The sequence below is a fragment of the Podarcis muralis genome, chromosome 12 (assembly GCF_964188315.1).
Source record: "Podarcis muralis chromosome 12, rPodMur119.hap1.1, whole genome shotgun sequence".
NCBI lineage: Eukaryota > Metazoa > Chordata > Lepidosauria > Squamata > Lacertidae > Podarcis > Podarcis muralis.
Genome location: NC_135666.1, coordinates 46,970,649 through 46,983,063, shown reverse-complemented (window position 1 = coordinate 46,983,063; position 12,415 = coordinate 46,970,649). Strand labels below are relative to the sequence as shown.

The following is a 12,415-nucleotide window of genomic DNA, read 5'->3' as shown; positions in this document are numbered from 1 at the left end:
CTGCAGAGGCTCAGGTCAGAGAGGCGGAGGGAACTAAGTTCCCACAGGAGGAGTGCTCGCCTCTAGGCCAGGAGAGGCGAGTCGCCAGAGGATCGGGGCGGCCTATGCCTCGGGGCAGATAAAAGCCGTCCAGCCCCAGTCCCAAGTTGTGGGAGCAACATTGTTGGTTGCTAGTTCCTGCCTGAACCCTGTCCTGCTTTCCTGCCTGAGCTCCTGACCTGCCCTGGCTCCCTGCTTGCATGCCTGTCCCTGACTTCACCCGACTCCCTGCCCTGCACCCAGCTTCAGCTACTACGGACTGTCTCCACGTTGCACCTCTGACCACGGACCGGACTTGGGCCTCGCCTCTCAGGTAACCCACGGGACCAGCACAATAGCATTACGAAACTGAAGCCAAAAGGAAACCCAGCCATGCGCAGAGCTAAGTGCACTGCTGAAAATCACTAAAACATCGCCATCATCCCCGCTCAGCCATGAAGCCCACTGTGCAATATTGAGCCAATCTTTCTCTCTCTCTCTCTGTGCCTAACCTACTCCACAGGGTTGAAATTCTACTCAATAATGATCCAGAGCAGAACTCCGACGTATAGATGCAAGTGTGAAAACTTAAACATGTTGCAGGATTCCCCAAAAAATACACCAGAGGCAATTATATTTTATCCAGCAGAGCGTTACTGCTACTGAAGGCAAATGAGCATAATGGTCACACATCCAAGACATTAAGGATAGGCACTGTCCATAAGAAATCCAGTTGTGGCAGACTTAACTTAAACTTACAATAACTTATACAGTGGTACCTCAGGTTACATACGCTTCAGGTTACATACGCTTCAGGTTACATACGCTTCAGGTTACATACGCTTCAGGTTACAGACTCCACTAACCCACAAATAGTGCTTCAGGTTAAGAACTTTGCTTCAGGATGAGAACAGAAATTGTGTTCCAGCGGCATGGCGGCAGCAGAAGGCCCCATTAGCTAAAGTGGTGCTTCAGGTTTAGAACAGTTTCAGGTTAAGTACGGACCTCCGGAACGAATTAAGTACTTAACCCGAGGTACCACTGTAATGTGTCTAAACCTTAACACTAGCATATTATGTACAGAACACCACACCAGAAGGAAGAGACATAGAAAGTGAAACCCAGGCTCCTTCTGGCCTACAGTGGTACCTTGGGTTACAGACGTTTCAGGTTACAGACTCCGCTAACCCAGAAATAGTACCTCAGGTTAAGAACTTTGCTTCAGGATGAGAACAGAAATCGCGCCACCGCTGCAGAAGGCCCCATTAGCTCAGGTTAAGAACAGTTTCAGGTTAGGAATGGACCTCCAGAATGAATTAAGTTCTTAACCCAAGGTACCACTGTATTATTATAGTCAGCATGACCTTGACAGAATGAGATAAGAGAACCAGTTTAAGCCAGCTGTACTCAGCTTCTCTGAAGGAATAACCCAAACATCATGAACATTCCGCTTGTTTCTTTCACACAGAGAAACTTCCAGAAGCATCTTTAAGTAGAGTAGGAAAGATCTCTACACACCAGATCAATACTTTCTGCACTAAGAAATGCAAACTGGCAGTTGTGAGGATAAAACAAGGGTCGGAGAATGACCTTGAATCTTTTGGATGAAATGTGTAATGGAAATGCAATAATGAATACAAAAATGCAGTTCAGCTAGGAAGGTGAGCTGACAAGGATCTTAAAAGCTTGGACAAAATACAGTGGTACCTCTGGTTACGAACTTGTTCCAGAGGTCCGTTCTTAACCTGAAACCATTCTCAACCTGAGGTTTAGCTAAGGGGGCCTCCCGCTGCCGCCGCACCACCGGCATGCGATTTCTGTTCTCATCCTGAGGTAAAGTTCTTAACCTGAGGTACTACTTCCAGGTTAGTGGAGTCTGTAACCCGAAGTGTTTGTAACCCGAGGTACCACTGTACGCTTGAAGGTCCCACCAAAATCTTCAACAGGAGAGGACAAGAGAGTATCCATACCCTTTGCATGGGAGTTCCCAATCTAATCAAAAGCCACACTGTGTCACCTTTCAAGTCCGCTTACCTTGTTGGGTGGGCGGCATTGTGGCTGGGCCCTTGGTCTTGCATGACCCAGCTGAGGGCTGGAGACTGATGTGCTCCCTGCCATCACCTCCCTGCACCCTCAAGTGCTGGGTGGGACCCCACTCAAGCAGTGAACCTCGCCAACCATTCAGCACTGATGGGGGGAGGGGGTTTCCGTGGGGAATTTAAACTCCAGCACAACATTCTTGTGCCCTCCAACCCACCTCGCCCTCTTTTTCTGCTTTGATGCGTTACGACCTTGCTAAGGACTAATCGCCGGTCACCATATTGTTGGGATCGGGCAGGATTTTTTTCCACTTGCAAATTGGCTCCACCATTTGCTTTTCGCCTACCTCGTAGCAACTGGCACAACTTTGTGAGGTTAGGCCTTTGTTTAGATGGAGGGGAGGTTGTAGCCTCAGCTTGCCCCTCTTCATTAAAGATATCCTGTTGAAGGGATCTGGGAGTGTGGGTTCTGTCTGATGCCCAGATATGAGCTAGGGCCATGCCACTACCCCAATGGGGACCCCTCGGGCTGCTCCTATTTGATGTAAGTCTTAGGTCTCCCCCTATCGGTGCTTTAACCTTAGTTGGAGCCCCAGCAGACTGGTGGGAGTCAAGATATAGTCTGGGCTTCACCCAATGTCTAAGCCAAACCTCTAACATCTATAACCAATAAAGTTGTGGCCTATTTGAACCCATAAACCAAATTCTGCTTGTTTTATTTATCCACCAGAGGACTGTGGGTCATGGGGCCTTGGTACACAATTGAATCTCTCTTTAACAAGAATAATTTTACACCCCGCTTAAAGCCCGGGCACCCATCTTTTTTCTTCCTTTTTAAAGCAGAAACAGGATATTCATCTCTCTTTGGTTCACCTGAAAATCTATCCACATAGCATGCCATTAATGTCTTATGGGACTGTTTTGGATCTTTTCCCTGAAGCATTTCCCCCTAGCAATTTATTGTATTTCTGCAAATCTCAGGGTTCTTTCAAGTATGCCAGTATCTCCTAAGCACATTTGGGCTATTTAAGAGCAGGCATTCTCCCCTGAAGTTTAAAAGTAAAATATAAGGTGATTTTTCTTACCTTCTACGGCACAGATCTCTCGGACAACTTCATTCTTTATATGCTTCAGAGAGGCAAAATCGTTGACAGAATAAGCTCTGTCCTTTGACTCTGCGATCTCATAAATCTGTGACTCGTTAGTGTGTCTAACACCGATGGCATAAATGTTGACCATTTCATTCCTCAACCTCTTGGCAGGTCCCTCAACGTGGTCCTCTGATTTCCGGTCAGTTAGCACTATCAGATGGCATGGAACACTTCGGGAGTGTTGACCTTGTGACCTTCTTAGCAAGGGCTGGATGGATGTCAAAGCTGCTCCTGTGTAAGGACTGCCACCTATTTGACGGATGTTATCAATGGCTTTCAATATATCACTTGCTTTACCATATTCCTCAAGTCCGAATTCCAGCTCGTTTGTGTCTGCATATTGAACAACTCCAAAGCGAACTTTATTTGGTCCTATCGGGAAAAATCTAACCACTTCTTTCAAAAACAACTTCAGGTCCACAAAATCGAAATAATCGAGATTTGAGGAACCATCGATGAGAAAATAAATATCTGCTTCTTCTGTATCCACGCAGCCTATGGGGAAGAGAATTTTGGTGATGCGTTTAATAATTCAAGCAATGAATTTATCCTGTGGGTTGTTTCGTTTGTTTGTTTGTTTTAAAAAAGCACACAACACTTGAGATGGCTGAATCTCAAAGTTTCTTTCTGTATCACATTTTCCCCAAACTTAAATTCATTCACTAATCTGGGCATTTTATGTGCACTTTACCCTAGTACAGTGGTACCTCGGGTTACAAACACCTCGGGTTACAGACACTTCAGGTTACAGACTCCGCTAAACCGGAAGTAGTACCTTGGGTTGAGAATTTTACCTCAGGATGAGAACTGAAATTGCATGGCGGCGGCAGGGCAGCAGTGGGAGACCCCATTAGCTAAAGTGGTACCTCAGGTTAAGAACGGTTTCAGGTTAAGAACGGACCTCCAGAATGAATTAGGTTCTTAACCAGAGGTACCACTGTATATGCATTTCTGTACACATTGCTTGGCTGGAAAACTGCATTGCAAAAATTTGCGGAATTCCATAGGATGGCTGCGGTTTGGTTCGCATATTGTGTGAGAAAGTGTCAATTCCCCTCACCTCCCTATCCAACAGTGAGGCAACCACTAACATGAGCATCAGAGCTTGGCAGCAAGTTGTTACAGATATATTAGCCATTAAAAGACCATCATTCATTGCTCGTATTTGAACATGTGCGTTTCCTCGGGGGGGGAGTGCAGGCTCTTAGGGAGACTCTGAAGAAGTGCATTTAACTAAAGACTGCTTCTTATTTAATGTAAGACTACTGCAATGCGCTCTGCGTGGGGCTACCTTTGAAGGTGACCCAGAAACTACAACTAATCCAGAATGCGGCAGCTAGACTGGTGACTGGGAATGGCCGCCGGGACCATAGAACACCGGTCCTGAAAGACCTACATTGGCTCCCAGTATGTTTCCAAGCACAATTCAAAGTGTTGGTGCTGACCTTTCAAGCCCTAAATGGCCCTTGGCCCAGTATACCTGAAGGAGCGTCTCCACCCCCATCGTTCAGCCCGGAGACTGAGATCCAGCACCAAGGACCTTCTGGCGGTTCCCGCCCCGCGAAAAGTGAGGTTACAGGGAACCAGGCAGAGGGCCTTCTTGGTAGTGGTGCCCATGCTGTGGAACGTCCTCCCATCAGATGTCAAGGAAATAAACAACTACCTGGCTTTTAGAAGACATCTGAAGGCTTTAGGGAAGTTTTTAATGTTGGGTGTTTTATTGTGTTTTTAACATTCTGTTGGGAGCTGCCCAGAGTGGCTGGGGAAAGCCAGTCAGGTGGGCAGGGTATAAAATTAATAATAATAATAATAATAATAATAATAATAATAATAATAATAATAATAATGTTCACCAAAGCACTTTTTAATTCACATGTGTAATTTAACGTGTGCATGCAACAAACATGCATTTTGAAGAACATGCATCATAGAACATAATATGAGTTTGTGGGACCAGGCCAATGGCTCATCTAGTTCAGCTTCCTTTTCTCACAGTGGCAAACCAGATGGCTATAGGAAGTTTGCAAGCTGGGCATGAGCACAACCACACTCTTCCCAGTTGCAATTCCCATCAAATTGCATTCAGACACATAATATACTGAACATAACCATTATGTCTAGTAGCCATTGGCCAGGGAGCCAGGGTTGGCCAAGTGTTGAGTCTACACTTGTTAGGAAACCCAGGTTTGCTGTTGCTGCTGCATATGTGATATGGTCCTGATCTGTTGCTACATGACATTGCAGCAAGAAGACAGAACACTTTCTCTTCTATGGAGTGCTCCTTTTCTCCCGCAACCTCTGCCAATGAGATCAGTGTGATCTATTAGTTTCTCTACAAATGGGGATGGGACATATTCTTGGGCTCAGGCCAGGTTCCTCCTTATTGCCCTGCTCCCATCCTGCCTTGATAAATATTTGAAGCAGCAAGAAGCTTCTGTGAGCTTTGTGGGAGAACACAACCTCAGCAGGCCCCGTGGATCCCTCCGCAGCTCTCTGAATTGGGCCAACAAAATGTTAGCAAGTAATTGTAAGAAACCATATTTTCCCCGATCCCCCACATTTTTAAATGGAAGGGGAGAGTCATTCTTATCAGAACATGCGTTCCTGTTCACATGGCTCTCTTCCTAGTCATACTGAGATCATCCAAAAGTTATTATATTCCAGGATTAATCTCACAGTGATGTCTGTGGATCCTCATGATATAGCAGCAGGCCTTTGGGGGAGTGCCATAACTCAGTGATATGTGTGCAGAAGGTCTCAGGATCAAGCCCTAATATCTCTAGTTCAGGTTGAGGGAGATTTCTGGCTCAAACCCTGGAGAGCCATTGCCAGTCGGCTGAAATTCCCAGAAACTAGAGACTGGTTCCAGAGTCCGTGACAGACAGAAACAAGAGGGAGATCTGCAAAGGTGCTGCAAAACTAGTCAAATGTTGTATCTTGAGCTCTTTTTTCAAGAGAGATGGGAAGCAGGGCTCACACCATCAGCTCTGGTGTGACGGGCCAACTCCTTCAGGCCTCCTTTCCCTCAGGGAGCAGCTATTCCATCAGGCTGCCTCAGTGGGAGAGATAGGAAGAAGGGCTCATTCCACTAGCTTTGCTGAAAGCCCGGCTCTGCCATACACTTCCTATCCCTGAACTGTGCAAAAAAATTGGTCACTATAAGAACAACTGTTCAAGAATTGGTGCCTGAATTTTCGTTTCCCCCTACTTCCTTCCCTGTCCCTTTTCCCTTGTGTGACGTTTTATTTTAGATTGTAAAGGACAGTCTCGTTTTAATTGACTGGATGTAAACCATCCTGGGAGACTTTTTGGCTGAAGAGCAGGATACAAATGCGCTACATAAATAATAGTATAATCTATTTCCCCTTTTTAGCTTTTTCAAGGGAGAGCATGCTGTTGTTGTTGTTGTTTGGCTTCCTGCTTTCCAGTCTGCTATTGTCACATTTTTTTAGAACCTAATAATAATAATAATAATAATAATAATAATAATAATAATAATAATTTATTTATACCCCGCCCATCTGGCTGGGTTTCCCCAGCCACTCTGGGCGGCTTCCAACAGAACATTAAAATACAATAACCTATTAAACATTAATAATAATAATTTATTAAACGAAAATTCAGGCACCAAATGAATCTTCTGCAACACCTCTGGAGATGTTTTTCTTGCTTTTGCTGAGGAACTAGAGTGTTGCAACTCTCCTGAAACAGCGTAAGACGACAAGTTACCTCTTTTAAGCAGTTCTGCTCTTTTGTTGTCCATGTAGAGCTTTCGTTGCACCTGATTCACCACCTTCTTATGAAAAACGAGAGCCTGGGGTGGCAAGTGGGGAAATGTTTTCAGGTGGGTCACGTACTGTTGTGGCGGGTACGCAGCTATCCGGGTTAGCTGAGCGACATCAGCCTTTTCGACGCCAATTGCAAACACCGTCACACCTGCTCTCCTGAGAACAGTTGCAGCATTGCCCACCCTGTCTTCTGAAGGCCTGTGAGTGATAAGAATGGCTATTTGTTCCACCCCCTGGGTCTTCCTGCTTCCGGAACTTTCCGTGAAAACTTTCTCCCTTGTGAAATGAATGGCCAAGCCAACGTTGGCCTTTCCTGCCTTGGGAGAAAGACTTTGTATGTGCTGCAGAACATTCGTCTTATCCATTTCCATCCGCAGTAAAAATATCACCTCGGGTTTAGCGCCGAACGTCACCAAGCCAACCTTGATGCACTTCTCCTTCACATCCAGAGAATACACCAGCTTTTCCAAAAATATTTGAATCTTCTCAAATTTGTGTTGCGGAGGACCCGCATCCACTATGAACACCACGTCGGCCACTGCATCGTCATCGCAAGCTGCAGTGGGAAGAAAACGCAGAATTAAACATTGGCTATTGCTTGGCTCCCCTTCATGCCGTGGCGAAGGGCCTTGCTTCTTGGGGGAAAAGCAATGACAAACCTAGACAGCATCTTAAAAAGTAGAGACATCACCTTGCCAACAAAGGTTTGCAATAGGTATGCTGCATTATATCGCTTTTTCATATATTTTGTGTTGATTCTGAAACTGAAACTTCAGTAGTTTTTTGGAAATAAATAAACCATTGAAAAGGGAGAAAAGCAATGACAAACCTAGACAGCATCTTAAAAAGCAGAGACATCACCTTGCCAACAAAGGTCCGTATAGTTAAAGCTATGGTTTTCCCAGTAGTGATGTATGGAAGTGGACCATAGGTGATGTATGGAACTGGACCATAAAGAAGGCTGATGGCCGAAGAATTGATGCTTTTGAATTATGGTGCTGGAGGAGACTCTTGAGAGTCCCATGGACTGCAAGAAGATCAAACCTCTCCATTCTGAAGGAAATCAGCCCTGAGTGCTCACTGGAAGGACAGATCCTGAAGCTGAGGCTCCAATACTTTGGCCACCTCATGAGAAGAGAAGACTCCCTGGAAAAGACCCTGATGTTGGGAAAGATGGAGGGCACAAGGAGAAGGGGACGACAGAGGATGAGATGGTTGGATAGTGTTCTCGAAGCTACCAGCATGAGTTTGACCAAACTGTGGGAGGCAGTGGAAGACAGGAGTGCCTGGCGTGCTCTGGTCCACAGGGTCACAAAGAATTGGACACGACTAAACGACTAAACAACAACAAATTGCTTGGCTATTCTGAGCCAGTGAAACTGCCTTCGCAATGGCGCAGCCATGCTCAACCATCCCAAGGGATCTGTTCTCCGCTGCAGGCCAGGGATGAGGAATTTTGGGCCCTCCAGATGTCCCACCCAGCGGTGTAGCTAGCTGCCTGGGTGCCTGGTGCAGGGAGGGGTGCCCTGCAGCTGGGGGCGGGGCGTGTTAGGATATAGTTCCATTCCACCTTAAAAGGGTACAGGCATGACGTTTGTGTATCACATGCCTGTTTACTCCCAGCACAGTCTGCTGGGAAATTCTGTTGTATGTAGCTTTTCATACCCAGCTCTACCTCTCTTTCAAATCAGAACCAGTGAAGGCGGTGAAGGTCCTGTGTGAGTGTCTGGAGGAGGTTGGAGGATGGATGGTGGCTTACAGATTGAGGTTGAATCCTGACAAGACAGAAGTACTGTTTTTGGGGGGACAGGGGGCGGGCTGGTGTGGAGGACTCCTTGGTCCTGAATGGGATAACTGGGCCCCTGAAAGACCAGGTGCGCAGCCTGGGAGTCATTCTGGACTCACAGCTGTCCATGGAGGCGCCGGTCAATTCTGTGTCTAGGGCAGCTGTTTACCAGCTCCATCTGGTACGCGGGCTGAGACCCTATCTGCCAGCGGACTGTCTTGCCAGAGTGGTGCATGCTCTAGTTATCTCCCGCTTGGACTACTGCAATGCGCTCTACGTGGGGCTACCTTTGAAGGTGACCCGGAAACTACAACTAATCCAGAATGCAGCAGCTAGACTGGTGATTGGGAACGGCTGCGGAGACCACATAACACCGGTCTTAAAAGACCTACATTGGCTCCCAGTACGTTTCTGAGCACAATTCAAAGTGTTGGTGTTGACCTTTAAAGCCCTAAACGGCCTCGGTCCAGTATACCTGAAGGAGTGTCTCCACCCCCATCGTTCTGCCCGGAAGCTGAGGTCCAGCGCCGAGGGCCTTCTGGAGGTTCCCTCATTGCGAGAAGTGAGGTTACAGGGAACCAGGCAGAGGGCCTTCTCAGTAGTGGCGCCCGCCCTGTGGAACACCCTCCTATCAGATGTCAAAGCCATAAACAACTACCTGACATTCAGAAGACATCTTAAGGCAGCCCTGTTCAGGGAGGCTTTTAATGTGTGACATTTTAGTGTATTTTGGGTCTCTGTGGAAGCTGCGCAGAGTGGCTGGGAAACCCAGCATCTCACTTCTTACCTTCTATAACTGTCCCATTATTTACTTTGTCCTCAGCTCTCTTGCTCATTAGGTCTGGGTGGTTGTTGTCACCTACGTGAATGGCATCTACGATTCCGGAAATGTTCTGAGAAAATAAAACGAGTTCTTCTGTTCTAGGAATAAAGAAGCTAAATGGTTTTGTGGCCATCCGAATTAGTTCATCGTAGGAAGCATCCTCCATGCCCAGTGCAAGGACCTTCACTCCTGCTTTGTGCAACAATTGGGCACTTTCTTCTACATCATCACCAGATGGTTGAGACGTCATCACAACCAAAATCTTGGACCGGTCCCTTTCATGGGTTGGCTTCCCGTAATAGGTCTCATGAACCTTCCGGAGAGCAGTACCAGTTTTCAAGGGCCCACCTCTGAACACAACTTTGTTTTTGATATGGTTCAACATTGGAATCTTCCCTTTATAGGTATCCAGTTGGAATTCATTGTATACTCGATCGTTATACTGGGCAAGTGCAACACGATACTCATTAGGACCTAGCGGTAAACCATCGATGACTTTGCTGATAAATGTTTTGACATGGTGTGAAGACGTATTGCTGCTAGCAACCAAAAAAACAATATCGGCAGGCTGGGGGGCTAAAAAGGAAGAAAGGAAAGGAGCAAGATTAAGGAATCAATACTCAATCTTCAAGTGTTCATTTCTCATAGAGAGCGAGAAAATAGTACAATAACTAAGGTGGAGTCTAGCAGTCTAAGGGGCTCACAGACTTTACCATGACTGTTTGAAGTGGTATCACAGTGTTTTAAATATATGGGGTGAATGGCCTCAGTCCAGGTATGTTTTATTGGTTGGGTGTCCCAAAGTTCTCCTGTACCTCCCATAACTATATCCAGGATTTTTTGTTCCATCAGTCAATTAACATGTGCTAGGGGCACATCTGGACGTATGAAAACTGTGCCTGGTGTTTTACTCAGTTGTAAAGGTAAAGGTAAAGGGGCCCCTGACCATTAGGTCTAGTCGTGGCCGACTCTGGGGTTGCGGCGCTCATCTCGCTTTATTGGCCAAGGGAGCTGACGTACAGCTTCCGGGTCATGTGGCCAGCATGACTAAGCCGCTTCTGGTGAACCAGAGCAGCGCACGGAAACGCCGTTTACCTTCCCGCCGGAGCGGTACCTATTTATCTACTTGCACTTTGACGTGCTTTTGAACTGCTAGGTTGGCAGGAGCAGGGACCAAGCAACGGGAGGTCACCCCGTCATGGGGATTCGAACCGCTGACCTTCTGATCAGCAAGTCCTAGGCTTTGCAGTTTAACCCACAGCGCTACCCGCGTCCCATCAATTGCTCAATTGTACAAACATATTAATTGTGATATTCTGTTTTTTCAGAGGAGCAAACATGACCATTTTAAAACAAGAAAACAGTGACATACCTGGTTTATGACCCATTGACGTCTGAGCCTTGGTAACGATGAAAATAAACACCAAAAACATCTTCATATTTTGCGCAAGTTGTCAAGTGTTTGCTACGGAGGGAAAAACAGACAATCTCATGCACTGGTTCATCGTGGGTTTAATTCAAAATAGTAACATGAAGACCTTGGCTGGAGATATGAAAACAATCCCCTTTGAATCTGCTGTCCGGAGTGACTTTTTCATCTTCCTTTATGGCATTTACATATGTCCCTATGTAAGTCAATGCAGGACAGAACCACACATTATGAATGCCTCTGGCTGCTATTAAAAGCATAGCAACACATCTCATCCTCTCTGCCAATAACATCTAGAAACCAAAACACCTTCATTTTACAAGTTTCTGCCAGATCCCACAGGAGAGTTCCCAAGACCACTTCTTCTTTGATCGGTGATTAATTTAGATAAAAAGCTACTGTTTGGTTCTATTCTTCACAGTCAATAAGGCACTTGGCATCTGTCTATCTCTAGAGACAATGGAGTGTCCCCTGGGGGTGAATTCAAACAGCTGCATTAGGAGCACCAAAGTGACCTCCCCAGGGCGCAAGCCTGGGCAGTGTGCATGGAGGTCCTGGGCTGCCCAGATGACAAGTACAAAACGCATCACAAAGCAGATGACCTCATAATATAAGGCTTGGAAACCAAGCCTTATGAGCAATGGTTGAAGGAGCTGGCTATGTTGAGGCTGGAAAAGAGGAGACTGAGAGGAGATCATCTTCAAATATCTCAAGGGCTGTCACATGGAAGATGGAGCATGCTTGTTTTCTCCTGCTCCATAGGGTGGGACCCCCATGCGATGGCTTCAAGTTACAAGAAAGGATATTCTGGCTAGACATCAGGAAGAACTTTCTGGCGGTAAGAGCAGTTTGACCGTGGAACGGTCTCCCTTGGGATGTGGTGGACTCTCCTTCCTTGGATGTTTTTAAGCAGAGATTGGATGGCCATCTGTCAAGGATGCTTTAGTTGAGATTCCACTATTGCTGGTGGTTGGACTAAATGACCCTTGAGGAAGCTGTGGCTGAAGTTAAATCCTTTGAAGACAGAGGTCCTTTGGCTGGGTCGGGACGATATGGGATAGGGAGAGGCAATTCCCATCTCTTGTGGGGGCGCAATTAGTGCCAGCCCTGTCCGTTAAGAGTTTGGGTGTAATCTTTGACACCTCCCTTTCTATGGAGGTGCAGATTGTAGCTATATAAGAGTTTGGGTGTAATCTTTGACACCTCCCTTTCTATGGAGGTGCAGATTGTAGCTATAACAAAGGAGGCATTTTTCCATCTCCACCAAGCTAAGCAGTTGGCTCCTTACCTCTCTCACCCTGACCTAGCCACTGTGATCCATGTGACGGTCACCTCAAGGCTTGATTATTGTAACTTGCTCTATGTGGGGCTGCCCTTGAGA

General features: G+C 46.4%; 1 protein-coding gene across 1 annotated transcript in view; it reads right to left on the bottom strand.

Moving 5' to 3' along the window:
- The window catches only part of LOC114607754 (collagen alpha-6(VI) chain-like), a 57,348-nt gene extending 46,355 nt beyond the window's left edge, over positions 1 to 10,993 (bottom strand). Inside the window, exons 1-4 of the mRNA XM_077916350.1 lie at positions 10,978 to 10,993; positions 9,570 to 10,181; positions 6,938 to 7,552; positions 3,143 to 3,703 (exon numbers count right to left, since the gene is read on the bottom strand). Of these exons, the coding sequence (XP_077772476.1) occupies positions 3,143 to 3,703; positions 6,938 to 7,552; positions 9,570 to 10,181; positions 10,978 to 10,993 (1,804 nt within the window). The remainder of the gene's footprint in view (positions 1 to 3,142; positions 3,704 to 6,937; positions 7,553 to 9,569; positions 10,182 to 10,977) is intronic.
- Between the last annotated feature and the right edge of the window lie 1,422 nt (positions 10,994 to 12,415).